A 17,634-nucleotide genomic window follows, 5' to 3' on the forward strand; every position below is an offset into this window, starting at 1 on the left:
CTTTTTACAAGCAACCAAAGCATATTCCATTTTTTAAAAAGTTTAATTTCTCATCATGCAACTTTTTCTATAATCGTCAACATCTTTCTAAAGCATGTTTAGCTTTGCAATACAAACAGCTTTCCTGAACTTCCTTTTCCATTGTTTCCATGTTCTTTCTTGTGCTTGTTTCTGACACAGCAGTAACAAAGGTACTTTCCTTTGGTTTCTGTTGAGATGATGACTTTGACTTCTTTACATCTTTAGGAACTATTGAAGTATCCTTAATATTTCTAAATACTGGTACAGTATTAACATGCACATGCTATTCCAAGAATTGTACAACATCCTCAAAAGTGGCATCCCACTGAGATGAATCTTAAACTCTGCAACTTTGGTTCTCCATTAATCCTTCAGCTTACAAGGCATTTTATTTACAATAATCGACAAATTAGCAGGCAAATTCAGCTCTTGCAAATGTACACTACTTCCCATTGTGTTACAACAACCTCTCAGAAAGAGTGCAAAGCCTGTAAAGCTTTTGTGTCCTCTGATTTTGTTGCTGGCCAAGAAAGAATCTTGTCGATGTGGGCCCTTGTGATTTTATGATTTTTATGTTCATTGCCATAATGATGATGCAATAATTCTTTTGCCCTTTTAAAACCTTGTTTTGAATTCGCATAATGACAACTTTTGACTAGTTCCTTCACCTGTCCTCCAGTATACTGCTCCAGGTAACACACATGATCTTTAGCGTTTTTAATATTACTTTCAAGGTGATGTTCAAAGGATTTCATGAATGTCAGCTATTGCAATGGATCACCAGTAAACTGGAATTTCCTTCTTGGGTAAACCATATGAGCCTTGTTGCTGCACTAACATAGCAGAGATTTCATTTTGTTTTGCTACGAATGATAATATATTGTCTTGTCCACCGTGGCTTGCGATTGATTGTGACTGGAGCAAACGGATCTTGAACTGGTGCCATAGGTGTAAGAGTGTAAGTGACGACATTGGTGGAGATCCTTGGCTTGTCGCTGGTTCTTCAGCAACATGAAGAGACATCAGTGGTTGAGTATGATCAACTCGCATGGTTGAACTTTTTGAAAAATTCTCCTTTCGGGATGGTTCATATATTGTGCGCTTGGAAGGGATTGAATGTTGCTAGCTCTTTCCACAGGGTTGGTCATTGTCATTTGAGCACTAGCAGTGCCACCCATGGCTCCTTGTTCGAGTACACTCATTTCTTGTGGCTGCAGTACCCATTGATCTGCTGGAATGTTAGGTGCTAGCCTTTGGGTAGGTCACTTTGAGTGAAAAATCTTGCAGAAACATGAGCTAATGCTTTGGTCATATTCAAAGCAGGTTGTTCATCAAGCTCTAGTCTTTTCTCTATTCAATAATCTTTGTTCTTCTTGCTGAATCTTCATTTCAGCTTCCATATCTTCTAAAGCATGTCTTTTCTCAAACCAATCATATTGTGCACAAATAGTAGCTGAGTCTGCTTGCACCTTAGCATGCACAGCTGATATGCTTGAAGCATGCAAGGCTGTACTTGCTATAGATGCCTTTGAAGGTCTTCCTGCGCTCATAACCTTGGAAATACTATCATCAGGACTCACATCTGAACTTTCAGATACCTCTGATTGAGTCTCTACCTTCTGCATTTTGCTTGGTACAGCTCCAGTGGGGCTTTGCAATGTACATTCATCTGTTCCAGTTCCACCAACCTTTAAGTCAGCTAATGAGGCCTGCAGTGCCTTGACGGTGTCTTCTTGCTTGGTGGTTGAAGCCACTTCTTCTTTGATGGCTGGCTCAACTCACAACCAAAGAGTTCTTTGAGAGGAGCAGTTTGCTCTTTAGCCCAATGAGACTTCTTATCCATCTTGGGTTCTTCACACTGAAGTGTGTCTTCTCTTTGCTTATCCTGGTTCCTGGGAACTGTAAAAAATTTGTATTTTGCTTGGTCCCTTTAAGTGGATTGCTGCTTGGTTGAATATGTGGTACTTCACACAAGCTGGTTTATCATAAATGTTTATAACTTTCAAGAAAACATTCTTCTGGGCTTCCTGCCACAATCTGCAAACCAGGGTTGTATCTTATCTTCCCAATGTCACAGGTGTCTTGCAGTCCTTGGCTTGGTTTAAACTGCATAATTCACAAACATGGCTCATAGAGGCTTCTGGAATATTCTATTTTTACTGCGAGAATGTCTCTGTCTTTTAACAAGATGAGTTCTTTCAGTCAAATTTTACAAGCCTTTGTTCCAAAGTTCACAATTATAATTTTCTTTGAATCAAAATATAGACACCACTTTCCAGGTTCTAATATATCCTAATTTCAAAGCATGTCATCTTCAAAGAAAAACACCAGCACGTTATTTCGAATTACTATCTTATTAATCCAAAAAACCAAACTTTGTAGATGCAGCTTTAATTCATTGATAAAACAGATAAACAATTTGCTCAACTTCGCACTAAGATTTTCATAACGATGAATAAACAAAGCATTCAGCTATATTTAAAGACAGAACGATATTCAACTTCAAAGAGTTATACAAGATACAAGACAAATAAGATGAATTCAAAGAAAATTATCTCGAGCTTGCGTCTCCTTCATGGTTCATCAAAGAATGCGATGCAAGCTCCTAGTCTGCTCGAATATTACAACATTACACCATCGTAATTATGGTAACACTACAAACAATAGTCTTTCTTAAAGAGACAGGCACAAAATTAACTAAGAATCAAAAGCACAAGGTTTTACCCTTTATTGTGGCTGACGAGGTTTTGTTTTGAGACTTTTATTTTGGGGCATTTTGGGCTTGGACTATAATAGTCAGGGTTTTTTCATATATACATATACAAATTATGAATATCTGTTGTTAGTATATAGTTGCCATAAAGGCTTAGGTTCTCGTGTAAAGTTTATTGTAAATTCTATTAATGACAATTGTTAATAAATTTGGAGTTAAACTTAACCCATCTGTTTATGTGTCTCTCAATTGCTGCTGGTGAGGTGTAACAGTGCACCATTAAACCAAGTTTTCAATCTCCATCCTGTTTGCTGATTCATCCCCTTCCTTTAGTCAGCAAATTAGTAGATGTTATTGTTGTTTTGAGCTGCACAGTTATAGGTGTAAAGTGAGTAGAGCAGGGGGCTAAAAACACAGCCCTATGATGCTCTGGTACTTGATGGAGATTGTGGAGAAGTTCTTACTGATTGTGGTCTGGAGGAGAGGAAATTCATGATCCAATTACACAGTAGGGTGTTAACTTTCAGGTCCTAGTGTTTGCTGATCAGTTTTGAGGGGATGATGGTGTTAAGTGTTGAACTGTAGTCAATAAAGAGCATCCTGATGAATGCATCTTTGCTGTCCAAATATTCCAGGTCTTTGTGTAGAGTCAGTGAGATGGCATCCACTATAGACCTGTTTCTACAATAGACAAACTGGAATGGATCCACATCACTACAACCACATGTTGTCTTTATTAGAACACAAGAACTTTGCCCCAGGAATAGGCTATGGGAATCCTTAGAGCCTAGTTCCCATTTAATATCATCAAGGCTGCTCCTTTTTCCAGCCACATTCCTAGGTCCTCCAAGTCCCTTCGTAGTGTACAACAATTCAGCCTTGGTCATACTCAATGATCAAGTATCCTCAGACTCCTAACATTGAGTATTCCAAACTTAAAACCTTGTGCATGAAGAAATCTCTTCACAACTCTGTCCTTAAATAGAGTGAAACATGAAAATCTGCAGATGCTGTGATTGTTCCGTCAGTCCTTAAATAAGAAGCTTCTTACTCAATGATCCAAGTTCCAGATTCTCCAGTTGAAGTCTACGATCTCAGCTCAGATTACATGAACTTATTAAGCGATGACAGCTTTATTTGTACCGTAAAGAACAATTATGTTATTTTTTTTTTTAAAAAGAGTAAATTATATATTTCTGGGATAAATAAGCCAACTTTAGCAACTTAGCAGGGACTTGTGAATTCAAGCACTCTCCAACAACAGAACTGCCCCTCCAGCAAGTCAATTAATTCTAATAGTAATAAGTTTTCTTTGTCAAAAATCAACAAAACTACATTAATATAGGTTTTCATGCTGCATCTTTTCTATCGCTGTAAACTGCACTACATCCACTTGTCGGTTCTTTTTTTTAAATAAAAGACTGGGTCTAAGCCCTTGAATGCCATATCTATACAAGATTCTTTGAAGCAACTGCCAAAAACCCTTCCCTTCATCTGACCTTTTCATTTGGCAATTGAAATTTAATATTTTAATAATTGTTCTGGGAAAACATTTTAATTTTGAAGTATGGATGCCAATGAGGAAGAAAACATAACAATTTTAACTGCTCTTAATAATGCTATATTAAGCTTTATTTGCAAACATGATCTATTTGAACAGATTTTAATCTGAGATACAAAATTACAAAAGCAATTATTTTACAGTTGGTTATTAGACATGTACATAGACACACAGCATGATAACAGGCCCTTCCGCCCCACAAGCCCGCACCATCCAATTAACCTACAAACCTTGTACATTTTTGGAGGATGGGAGGAAACCGAGCACCTGGAGAAAACCCATGCAGACACAGGGAGATCGTTCAAATTCCTTAGACAGTGGCGGATTCGAATCTGAGTCACTTGTGCTGTAACAGCGTTGCCAGAGCCGCTACGCTAACCATGCTGCTAAGAGAGCAATTACAGTAAAGCCCCTGGTATCTGGCACTTGTGGTGATTAGTAGATGCCAGATAAATGTATTTTCCAGTTGCTTGAGACTTACTCTTACAAAGTCTAACTAACACACCTGTATTTAGAATAAACCATTTATAAGACAAAAAATACTAGACTTACAATGAACAAACTTTACTTGGATGAATATATAAAATTTAAAGCATTTTACTTTATTTTGAGTCACATTCTTTTAAAACATTTAACTGTCGCTACATCTGCGGTTCTTCCCCCTCCATGGAGCTGCCCAAAAGATGAACAGTAACATTATAGATAATTAAACCCCCCCCCAAGTTTACAGATAAAGCCTCTGACTGGGGCAACTCTTACTAAGCAGGGATAAGGAGACACTTTAAGAAAGTCAACCCAACAATGAGCAGCATTGACCAGCTCTTCATCTTGGGTGATGCCACTGCAGTTTCACACAACTTTATTCAAACAGCTGCTGCAAACAAAACATGACCAAAGCACTCTGTTAGCTGAATATTTGCTCCCATCTTCACCAAAGGTTTATGTGCAACTTCAGAGAACATTTACTTTTAGAATTTTAAAAATATGTATTTTACCTATAATTTTATTATTTATTTTAATATTTGGAGCGGAGACAACGCTGGTGGAAGCGTTCTAGGAGCCGTAGGTGGTGCCGGTAGAGGACCCATGATTCGGAGCCGAACAGGAGTGTGGGTATGACAACGGCTCTGTATACGCTTATCTTTGTGAGGTTTTTCAGTTGGTTGTTTTTCCAGACTCTTTTGTGTAGTCTTTCAAAGGCGCTATTTGCCTTGGCGAGTCTGTTGTCTATCTCATTGTCGATCCTTGCATCTGATGAAATGGTGCAGCCGAGATAGGTAAACTGGTTGACCGTTTTGAGTTTTGTGTGCCCGATGGAGATGTGGGGGGGCTGGTAGTCATGGTGGGGAGCTGGCTGATGGAGGACCTCAGTTTTCTTCAGGCTGACTTCCAGGCCAAACATTTTGGCAGTTTCCGCAAAGCAGGACGTCAAGCGCTGAAGAGCTGGCTCTGAATGGGCAACTAAAGCGGCATCATCTGCAAAGAGTAGTTCACGGAGAAGTTTCTCTTGTGTCTTGGTGTGAGCTTGCAGGCGCCTCAGATTGAAGAGACTGCCATCCGTGCGGTACCGGATGTAAACAGCGTCTTCATTGTTGGGGTCTTTCATGGCTTGGTTCAGCATCATGCTGAAGAAGATTGAAAAGAGGGTTGGTGCGAGAACACAGCCTTGCTTCACGCCATTGTTAATGGAGAAGGGTTCAGAGAGCTCATTGCTGTATCTGACCCGACCTTGTTGGTTTTCGTGCAGTTGGATAATCATGTTGAGGAACTTTGGGGGACATCCGATGCTCCATCCTCAACATCCATTGGAGCGCTCACACCCCTAACGTCGAGGTACTCGAGATGGCAGAGGTCGACAGCATCGAGTCCACGCTGCTGAAGATCCAGCTGCGCTGGATGGGTCACGTCTCCAGAATGGAGGACCATCGCCTTCCCAAGATCGTATTATATGGCGAGCTCTCCACTGGCCACCGTGACAGAGGTGCACCAAAGAAAAGGTACAAGGACTGCCTAAAGAAATCTCTTGGTGCCTGCCACATTGACCACCGCCAGTGGGCTGATAACGCCTCAAACCGTGCATCTTGGCGCCTCACAGTTTGGCGGGCAGCAGCCTCCTTTGAAGAAGACCGCAGAGCCCACCTCACTGACAAAAGGCAAAGGAGGAAAAACCCAACACCCAACCCCAACCAACCAATTTTCCCTTGCAACCGCTGCAATCGTGTCTGCCTGTCCCGCATCGGACTGGTCAGCCACAAACGAGCCTGCAGCTGACGTGGACTTTTTACCCCCTCCATAAATCTTCGTCCGCGAAGCCAAGCCAAAGAAGATTTTAATATTTAAAATTTATTTGCCTCATTTTTTTGCCAGTTGCTTGAATTCCAGACACCAGGGGTTTTACTGTATGTTATTTTTCTGCTTGACATTAAGTTTAAGATTCCATTGGATGCCAGTTACCTGCATTCTTTTCACCATGATCAGCTGTTCCACAAGTGACTGAGTATCAGATGTGAGATTGAGAGTTCCCTCCAACATAATCAGGGCATGAACTGTGGGGAATTCCATCTTTGTGTTCTGCTCAGACTGAGCAGTTATGACTGGAACACTAGAAATAAATTGTACTGCTTAATATTGCAGATATATTAAAAAAAAACAGCAGTTTATTAAACTCTATGATTGAGCTGCCAAAGTTGTTTTTGGACAGAAATAATTTTTTTTAAAAATTACTTTTGGTACAAAGAATTAGATTCCTGCAAATCAGCAATATGTGCAACAGTGAAAAATGAACAAATGACAAAAATACTAGTCAATTAACTTTTCTGCATGCCTGGATTCTTGAATTTATTTTACCTCCAAACTATATTTGCAACCTATTCATTTTCCAGGATGTGGCTATCACTCACTGGTAAAATCAGCATTTATGGCCCATAAAGGAGTGCTGGAGCCAAATCCATGGACACTCTGAGTCTGAAGGGAGTCTCTCATGTTCATCATTCTGTCATACTATAAGGGGTGTTGAGTGACACTAATGGCAATTCTTTGTTTACCTTACAGCATGCAGAAGACAATTTTGTGTAATATTACGATTTGTACTATTATATGACAATAGGGGAATCTAGATATCCAATTGCTGTTGGAAAGTGAGTGGCGACATCCTTCTTGGACTACTAGAGTAATCATCATTATCGAGATAAAGCACAATGACATGCCCTTTAGGCCTAATAAGCCCATACTACCCAATTACACCCATGTGACTAATTAACCTCCTAACCCATGTCTTCGAGGAAACCAGAAGAAACTCACATGGACATGGGGAGAATGTACAAACTCCTTACAAACAGTGGAAGATATGAACCCAGGTCACTGATGCTGTAATAGTGTTCCACCAACCACTACGCTACTGTGCCGACCTAACTTTTGAGGAAGGTATTGATGTGATGCTTCATCTAATGTCATGCTTAATTTAAGGAGATGTGGGATTCCAGATTCAGAGAGAATGAAGAAAGAATGATGATATTTCCAAGACAGGATGGGTCAAAATTTTGAAGGACAATCTCCAGGTGATGGGTATTCCACACACCTGCCCATCCTAATCCAAAGTGGTAGTCTCTTATCTGGAAGGTTCTATCAGAATAGTTCAAGAGCAGTGCATTTGGTAGATAACACATATTTCATCTACTGTGAACTGAATGATGGAAACAATCAATGTTGAGGATTACAAATTGGATGCCAATCAAACTGTCTGGTTTGACCAAGATGTTGATGATTATTTTTTTTTTATTTTTTTTTTAAAAAGTTATTAGAGTAAATCTTTTACAACTGAAAAAAGAAATGGAAAAGATGCAGTGCAGATTTTTCAGCTGTGAACATCATCCAAATGTTACTTAAAGAAGTCTGTAGAGGCTGTGATTGTAGTTTACACAAAATTGCGCAAGAAACTCAGCAAGTCAAGGAGTGTTCTTTATGTAGTAAAGATAAAGATACACAATCAATGTTTGGGCAGACACCTGAAGAAAATGTGGGGAGAAGGGCAGGGGGAGAAACACAAGCTCACAGGCAAGAGGTCATAGGTTGATATGGATGGGAGGGCACAGAGAAAAAAGTTAAGTAGTGATAGGGGGATAGTTCTTTGAACAGAAGAGGAAGTGGATTGAGAGCTGGAGTAAAGGAGACAGAGAGATGAGGGAGACAGGGGAGTGGCCCAACAGAAACCAAAGAAATAGATGGTATCATCTGGTTGGAGACTGCCCAGACAAAATATTTGGTGTTGCTCCTCCAATTTATTGGTGGCCTCAGTTTGGCCAGTGCACGAGGCCATGGACAGACATGGGATTGGGGCACAGAATGGAAATAATTATTTACATGGCAATGAATGTAGCATGCTGCCGTGAGTGCTTGTGCATGAATCATAAAAAGTTGGTTTGCAGGTGGAGCAGGCTATCAAGGGATATGGAATGTTGCCCATCATTGATAGAGGGATGGAATTTAGGAGCAGGAGGTTATGCTGCAACTGCTCAAGTTACTGATGAGGCTGCATGATGAGTATTGTGTGCAGTTCTGGTCTCCTTTTTTGTGGAAGGATGTACTGGCATTGGAAGTGGAGAAGAGGAGGTTCACCAGGTTGATTCCAGAGATGAGTGGGTTAGCTTATGAGGAGAGATTGAATTGCCTGGGATTGTACTCTCTGGAATTTAGAACAACGAGAGGGGATCTTATAGAAACATGAAATTATGAAAGGCATAGATAAGGTAGAGGTAGGCAAGTTGTTTCCATTATGGAGGAGACTAGAACGAGAGGACATAGTCCCAAGATCCCAGAGTAGTAGATTTAGGACAGAGATGAGGAGGAATTGCTTTTCCCCAGAAGGTGGTGAATCTATGGAATTCGATATACATTGAAGCAGTGGAAGCTACTTCAGTGAATATATTTAAGGCAAGGTTGGACAGACTTTTACCTAGGGGAATTACAGAATGTGGAGGAAAAGGAAGGTAGGTGGAGATGAGCCAAGCATCAGATCAGCCATGATCTCATTGAATGGTGGAACAGGCGCGACAGGCCAGATGGCCTACCCTTGCGCCTATTTCTTATGTTCTTATGAATAGTTGGCCACTAGGAAATGCCCATCGTTGCTGCGAACAGAGTGAATGTGCTCAGTGAAACAATCTCCCAGTCTGTGTCCAGATTCTCTGGTGTAGAGAAGGCCAGATTATTAGATGTGGCTCTTGTAATTTGAGGGTGGCCTATTTGGCAGTGCCGGAGACAATGGACAGGCATGTCAATGCAGGACTGGGGCACAGAATTGAAATGGTTGGCCACTGGGAGAGTCCCAACATTGCTGGAATTTTACTGTTTGTTAATGTTAGATTTAATAATTGTTTTTTCCCCTACTCTTATTGACACAAGTAAAATCATTCATGTTCACATTATATTTCACAACCTTAAATGTTCAAAATGACTTAAGCTTTTAAGTATTTTTGAAATGCAGATAATGACAACTTATTTCAGTGATGTTGACTGAAGGCAAGATATTGTCCAGGAGTTATGGAAGAATGTTCCTCTTTTTCTTTAGGAAGCACTATAGAAATTCTTTTTTTAATCCAACTGTAATGTGGTTGAGGCCCTCAGGTTCACCCACTAAATAACACCCCCCCCCCCCCACCCAGGAGCTCACCCTTCCTTCAGTACTGCAGTGGAGCACCAATCTAAATTTTTGTGGCCAGTGCCGAGAACAGGACTGAAGATACCTCCTGGCTGAAAGTAACAATTGACAAGCACAACATTCTACTATGGGAAACGGTATTCCATCAAGCTTCTCCACAATGTTCTAGTTTTATATCTCTTTGATGTTTCAGATAATTAAATTTCACTCCAGCAGCAATGACCCAGAAAAAAATATTTACAGCTACTTCTACATCTTCAGTCTCAAATGGTACAAGCAAACTTTTTAATCCTGGATTCAAACCCAGTTGAATTTGGAAATGGTACCAGCTTACTATGGCAACAGAATGGGGAAAGCCTTACCTCTTAATCAATCCAATACATTCTTCCAGCCTCAGCCTGAGCTGTTGATTGCTTATTTTGTTGCAGTTTTCTGTTAGTTTTATGAATGCTTGCTCCACATTATTCCATGCAACTAAAGGAAGGAATACATGTACAGGTACTCTTAATACACATTTAAGCCACACCTTAATTTTTACTGCATAGCTGAGCACAAGTCATTGCAAATAATACTGAGGTACCTTCAACACACATAGCTTGCCGTATGTCAAGGCAAGATATTAATGCAAGTTGCAAAGGCAAAAGTATATTTATGATTTAGATAAGTATTCTCTCAAGCAAATCAAAAATGATAATACAAATAGGATGGACAAGAAATCACAGACTAATGCTTATTACAAGCTGGAAAAATTGACAGGAAATCCAACCGGCACGAGTGATTTTTTGGGTTGCAAGATGGTACAAACGGCATGCCACAGAACTAGTGCCTCATCTACTGTGCCCTCTGACCAGACCTTTTTTTTTCCTTTATTTACCCCTATGCTCCACAGTTTTAAATTTGTAATCAAACAATACACCCGTGATTAAAGTGCACATTCCAGATTTTATTCAGTGTTCTTTGTATACATTTTGGTTTGACCATTTAGAAATTTCAGCATTTAAAAAAATATATATTTCCCTCATTTCAGGGCAGCATAATGTTTAGGAAATTTTGCTTCACAGGTGTTCGTGATTATTCAGGTATGTTTAATTGATTCATTGGTGCAGGTATAAGAGAGTTAGGTTTGCTTCTAAGCTTCTGAACACCTTTGGAGTCTGTAGTTGCCATTTTTAACCTGAGGACCAAAGTTGTCCCAATGAAAGTCAAAGAAACCATTATGAGGCTGAAAGACCAGAATAAAACAGTAAGAGACATCGCTCAAACCGGAGGACCACCAAAATCAACTGCTTGGAACATCATCAAGAAGAAAGAGTGTACTGATGAGCTCAGTAATGACAAAGAGGCTGGGAGGCCAAGGAAGATCTCCACTGCTGATGACAGAAACATTCTCATCATAATGAAGAAAAATCCCCAAACGCCTGTCCAGATCAGAAACACCTTTCTGGAGGCAGGTGTGGATGTGATCTTACGAGCTTCTGTTTCATTTTGTGTGAATATCACTTTAAGGGCTAGTTCAGGCTGCAAACATTCACAGCTGTGGAGAGACTGGATGGCAACAACTAGGATAGAATGTTCCAAAGTCATTACTTTGGAGAAGAGAAAGGACAAATGTGTTGCTTTTCCAGGGACACAGGTGGTGAGAGAATCACGCGAGTAGAACACTGAAGGAAACAGCATTCATTATTGATAAGCAGCCATCTCATGAACACTGAGCTGGAATGACTGTGTGATAATGGACAATTAGGCTGATTCTCCCTGTCAGGGCAATTATTGAACCCCACCATGACCAAAGGAAAGGTCTCTTGGATTGAATCGTACTTTGGTTTCAGAAGCAGAAGAATTGCTGCATCAGATAATAACCATTGTAATGATCATTTCAATCAACCCATAGCTGGGTTTTGGAAGCATCGAGGAAGTCACACGTTTTGTTTCCCCATACACAAAAATGGGGGTTGTGACAACTGTTCATACAAAAGGATATTTCTCTGGAAGCGACTCGTCAAGGATTCGTGAGTTTCAGCAGTCTAGTCACTCAGTCTCTCCCACCTCCGTGATTACTTCTGTACATCAGTTTAAAAAGTCTGCATTTTGACAATGGGTTTCTAAGACTGAACTTTGGAATGACTTTCCAAAATTATACCCAAGTTGCAATGATTTGCATATCTCACACACACATTCACACATAGTTGGGTTTGATTTGACTAATGCATTATATTATTAGTAGTTATTAATAAATATAGTCTTTTAAAAGAAAAATAACACTTGGTTTGGTGAATTTTCATTGCTGCTGGTCTGCAACGCAAGTGTCAATGACCACGGTCTTTAGAAGACTTCGTGAACAGAAGTACAGAGGCTACACTGCAGGATGCAAACCACTAGTTAGCCAAAGAAACAGGATGGCCAGATTCCAGTTTGTCAAAAAGTATATGAAAGTCTGCAGAATTCTGAGAAAAAGGTCTTGTGGACAGATGAGATCAAGATTAACCTGTATCAGAGTGATGACAAGAGCAAAGTGTGGAGGCAAAAAAAATGCCCAAGAGCCAAAGAATACCACCTCATCTGTGGGGGCGGTTATGGCCTGCCCATGTATGGTTGGCACTGGTACTGGCGCACTCATCTTCATTGATGATGCAACTGCTGACGGCAGTAGCAAAATGAATTCTGAGGTGTATAGAAATATTTTATCTGCTCAGGTTCTAGCAAATGCCTTCAAACTCATTGGACGGCGCTTCATCCTACTGCAAGACCATGATCCCAAACATATGGCTAAAGCAACAAAGGAGCATTTTTCCAAAGCTAAAAACTGGAAATTTCTTGAATGGCCAAGTCAGTCACCTGATTTAAATCCAATGGAGCATGCCTTCCATACTCTGAAGAGAAAACTTAAGGGGAGAAGCCCCCTGAACAAGCAGAAGCTTAAGATGGCTGCAGTAGAGGCCTGGCATAGTATCATCAGAGAAGATACTCAGCACCTGGTGATGCCTATGAATCACGGGCTTCAAGCAGTCATTGCATGCAAGAAATTTGCAACAAATTTCTACGCATGACTAATATACATACCATTGCTATTTGGCCTACATATTGTAGTGCCCTGAAATTAGGGGACTATGTATAAAAATGGTTGTAATTTTTACATGGTCAAACCAAAATGTACTGTGACGGATTAGGTTATATTTTATATAGATATGTTTTAAAAGGAAAAAAATTATCTTTTTTTAAAAATAGTTAGGTCACAAAAAGATACAAATATTTCACACAACTGATCTCATTTAAAATGCCAGAGCTCTGCTCAAGCCAGACAGTCCAGGCTCCGGGTGCCTTTGCAAAAACTTTGAAGGATGCCTATAATGACTTCACGAGTAGGTGTTAATTGGACATGCTGTGGAGCATGGATTATTGTTATGGAAAGCCACAGATGAACGAACTCGGAAGATTGGGTCTGGTGCCACAGTCTGTCTGAATGAAGTTTGCTGTGGGGGGGGCGGAAAGAGAGGTCCATACAAGAGGAGAGAACTGGCTGTACAATGTTTCACTTGAAATAAGGAACCCTGTGGTGACCTGAAAGAAAGCGGTTATTATCTGGAAAACCCTGATGGGGCAAGTTTCTTTGGCAAGACACTTAAGTGGCTGATCTGAAGGAATCAGTTGTGGGTGTCCAATGAGCAACAAATCTCTCTCTGAAAACCAACAAGAACCTTCCTGAGCGGTAACCATTTAACTGTCAAGCACCAAAGCCTGTTGAAATTCATAAATGTTAAATTCTGTGCACAGTCTAAGAATTGCCTGATACTGGTGAACTTGGAGGAGTGAGAAGTGAGATTGGACTGTGAATTAAAGAACTTTTCTGAACGTATACACACATTACATACACGTGTGCTTAGAATTAGAAGGGGGTTAAGTTAATAGTAATGTTAAAGTTTGATCCTGTTTTCATGTTTAAAGATAATTAAAAGCAACTTTTGTTTTAGTAATCATTTGTCTTAGTGAATTTCTATTGTTGCTGGGTTTTGGGGTCCTCTTGGCCCATAACAGTACACAAATAAATTTAAATAAAATCTAGAATGCGCACTTTACTTACATGTCATTTGTTTGATTACAAATTTAAAACTATAGAGCACGGGAACAAATAAAATTTTAAGTGTCTTCGACCCAAACATTATGGAGGGCACTGTATTTACAATTTATCTAAATGGAACAAAGCACCAAATGTACTATCTATTGATGACAAAGTAGGAAACCAAACTATGAAGAGATCAAATAAGTTCAGAGAAAGGACAAAGATTTGGCAATGGAACAAATGCGAAATTGTCTATTTTGGCAGGAAACAAAAGAAATCTTAAAATATTGAGAATATGTAAAATTCTGAAAGGGAGAAAGCTCTGGATGTTCTGGTTCATTACTTAGAAGTGAAAACATGAGGCTGGAGTAACTCAGCAGGTCAAACAGTGTCCTTTATGTTGCAAAATATACATAACCAATGTTCTGAGCTTGAGCCCTTCATCAAGGCATTGTGTTTTTACTTCAACTATGGTGTCTGCAGACTTTTGTGTTTTACTTCATTATTTGGAAAATTTGGTGTGAAAGTTATCATCTACTCAAAGAGAATTAAATAGAAGAATAGGAAGGCTATGCCTCAGTCCTTGGTGGAACCTGATCTATATTTAGGATGGGATGTTAATGCAGAAGAAGCAAATCAGGGAAGGTTTCCTAAAATTTAGCCGAGTGCACATACCTTGCTCTTCTAGCCTCGCAATATGAAGAAGAGCTCTATTCTTTCTCCTAGTCACAATTTTCTCAATCCGATTAACACAGAGTTGGAGTGGTTCTTCGCCAGATGCGTCTGGCCCTTCTTTCAGCCTTTCAGAAAAACGAGCAGCATACTTCAGCAACCATCCTAGAGTGCTTAGTAAAGCTCGACAAAGACTTATGCATTCTTCTGCTTTGCCATGACAGCTGAAGGATTAGAAAACACTATAAAGATCTCACAGAAAAAGTTTTCAAAATCAGTTAAGTACAGAAATAAAATACAAATTTCATAGTCAATTTTAAAGCATTTACATTTGGTCATCATAAAAATGAAGATATAAACAAAAGGTGGTGATATGCACAGCAGGTTTGTTGGTATGTGACGATACCAAACAAATCAAGACCTTTTGACCTTACATCAAGGGATGTTCATGGATATGTGCCGAAATCATACTTCACCTTCCTTTACTCCTGCATAAGTATTTACTGGGCTCTTGGTCTGCCTTCATAATTTAAATCATTAATTACTATTGTGGTTTTGGTGCAATCCTGTCTATCAAACAATATTTTAATTTTGCACTTGAGTGGCAGGAAATATGGAACAATACAAAAGGTATGAATCAGCTCTAACCTGAGTCGATCACAAAACATGTCCATTAGTTCTAGTAGAGCTTTAACACACAATTCCCTGGAAAAATCTTCAAACTGAAACAACAGTATTTTAAAAAACACAATTACTGCAAATATAGTAATATTTAACATAATGATGACTTAGTAAATACAACAATTTATATTAAGATTGGAAAACAACTCAACTGCATGGCAGAAAAACAATCAAAAACTGTACTGTTTGGTTTCAAAGGAGATGAAAATAATTCTAATTTCTTTTAAAATTCAAGACATAACATACTGGTTATTGATATTCAAAAAGATAAATGTTTCAGGTATAAATCCTCCATCATAAAATTTATAAATTTAGACTCAGCATGGTAACAGGCCCTTTTGGCCCATGAGGCCGTACTGCCCAATTACTACCAACTGACCTATAACCTCCGGTACGTTTCAAAGGGTGGGAGGAAACCGGAGCCCCTGGGGAAAACATACAAACTCCTTACAAACAGAGTGGGATTCGAACCCCAGTCCCTGGTGGTGTAACAGCATTGCGTTCATCGCTACGCCAACCGTGCCCCCCAAAGGAAACAGACTGAGAAAATAGCCACTAAAGGAATAAATTTGAAAAAGGCATGAAATGTCATTAAGAGAATGACTGGAATTAAACTCTCAGGTACAGTAAATACACAGAGAAGAAATTATTAGGGGGCAACACCCTGCAGAAATAAACCAAAAGTACCAAACTAAATTTTCAAATAATACTATGACCCAAACCAAGCTGTGACATTTTGGTTAGTTGATACTTGATCCTCACTTGAGGCCTCATATAGGGAAAGATAGATGGGGATAGTGGACAGCATAGTCTCATTCTCCAAACCACAAAATAAGCAAAAATATTTCAGATTTCTGCACATTAAAATCAATTCAAATACAGACCTTTGCAATAGCCGACATTACACTTGCATAAGACACCATCTGCAAAAGTAAGCATAAGAAATTAAGAGCCTGAAGTAATAGATTATAACAAGGAATATTTTAGGTATAAATCAAGCGAGACTCCTAACTTTTAACTCACTAGACACTCCTTCAATTACTTTTCAATAAAGCTAAGAAAATACCGTATATTTTCGTGTACGAATACTTACTTACGCCGGATATACCATAAAACCCTTAAAACGAGACTGAAAAGCGGGGTTGACTCGTACACCAAAATATACAGTACAAGTCCACCCCCAAAGCACGTGATGCCTGAGATGGGCCATTGACTGGCATATACGTTGATCTACTGGGCATTGGCTGGAGGTGATTGCTTTCATGGACAGTCCATTGACACAACACAGCACATGACAAAAGTATGAAGTGAGTTTTAAGTTGAAAGTGATAGAAATGGCCAAGAAAACCAACAACTGCGCTGCTGCGAGAACATTTGATTGGCATGAGAAGTTGGTTAGAGATTGGAGGAAGAAAGAAGAGACCTTAAGAAAAATACCAAAATGGCAATGTTCTTTGAGAAAAGGAATCACTCATTGGCCAGATTTGGAAAATCAAGTTGCAGAATGGGTATATGAACAGAGGCAAGATTGCTACATCGTCACCTGAAATAAAATAAGAACATTTGCACTGCAGTGGGCCAAGTCACATACAGTCCTCTGTGATGATTTTAGGCTACAGTCAGCTGGTGCAATCATTTCATGAACAGGAAAAATCTGGTATTATGCCAAAAAAACAAAAATTGCACAGAAATTACCAAAAGATTTTGATCATGAAGTTGCAAGTTTTCACCAGTTTATTATACGGAACTAGCAGAAACACCAGTTTGCATTGGCAAATATCAGAAACATGGATGAAACCCCCATGAATTTCAACCTGAAAGGCAACAGAACAGTGGAATGGAAAAGTGCTAAAACTGTGCAAACCGCAGTACAGGCCACAAAAGGACCAGGTTTACTGTGGTATTATCATGCATGGGCAATGGTAATCTTCAAACTCTGAATTAAACCAAAAATGAAATTCCCTGCAGGAATTTTTGTACAGTTTCATGAAAAAGGATGGATTGATGAAAATGTGTGGAACAGGCGGCCTTCACAAAGAATGGAGTTTACTGGTCTTGGATCCGTTTTGTAGTCACTTAACGAGAACACTAAAAGTAGATTAGCACTACATAATACTTACATGGCGGTTATCCCGGTTGGTTTGACGTCTATATTGCAACCTCTCGATGTCTGCTTGAACAAGCCATTCAAAGACCATGTGTGTGAGGAATGGAATACATTTACAAAAGTCGGGGAAATGCATGCTGTATCACTTGATATGCTGTGTGACTTC

General features: G+C 39.5%; 1 protein-coding gene across 5 annotated transcripts in view; it reads right to left on the reverse strand.

Annotated features, from left to right (window-relative positions):
• med24 (mediator complex subunit 24) overlaps nucleotides 1-17,634 on the reverse strand; it is a 114,616-nt gene that overhangs the window by 84,464 nt on the left and 12,518 nt on the right. For all 5 annotated transcript variants that reach the window (XM_069906767.1, XM_069906768.1, XM_069906766.1 and 2 more), the window contains exons 4-8: nucleotides 16,246-16,284; nucleotides 15,329-15,402; nucleotides 14,684-14,904; nucleotides 10,314-10,425; nucleotides 6,750-6,897 (exon numbers count right to left, since the gene is read on the reverse strand). In XM_069906767.1, coding sequence (XP_069762868.1) covers nucleotides 6,750-6,897; nucleotides 10,314-10,425; nucleotides 14,684-14,904; nucleotides 15,329-15,402; nucleotides 16,246-16,284 — 594 coding nt within the window. The remainder of the gene's footprint in view (nucleotides 1-6,749; nucleotides 6,898-10,313; nucleotides 10,426-14,683; nucleotides 14,905-15,328; nucleotides 15,403-16,245; nucleotides 16,285-17,634) is intronic.

This window comes from Narcine bancroftii, chromosome 12 (genome assembly GCF_036971445.1).
Source record: "Narcine bancroftii isolate sNarBan1 chromosome 12, sNarBan1.hap1, whole genome shotgun sequence".
NCBI lineage: Eukaryota > Metazoa > Chordata > Chondrichthyes > Torpediniformes > Narcinidae > Narcine > Narcine bancroftii.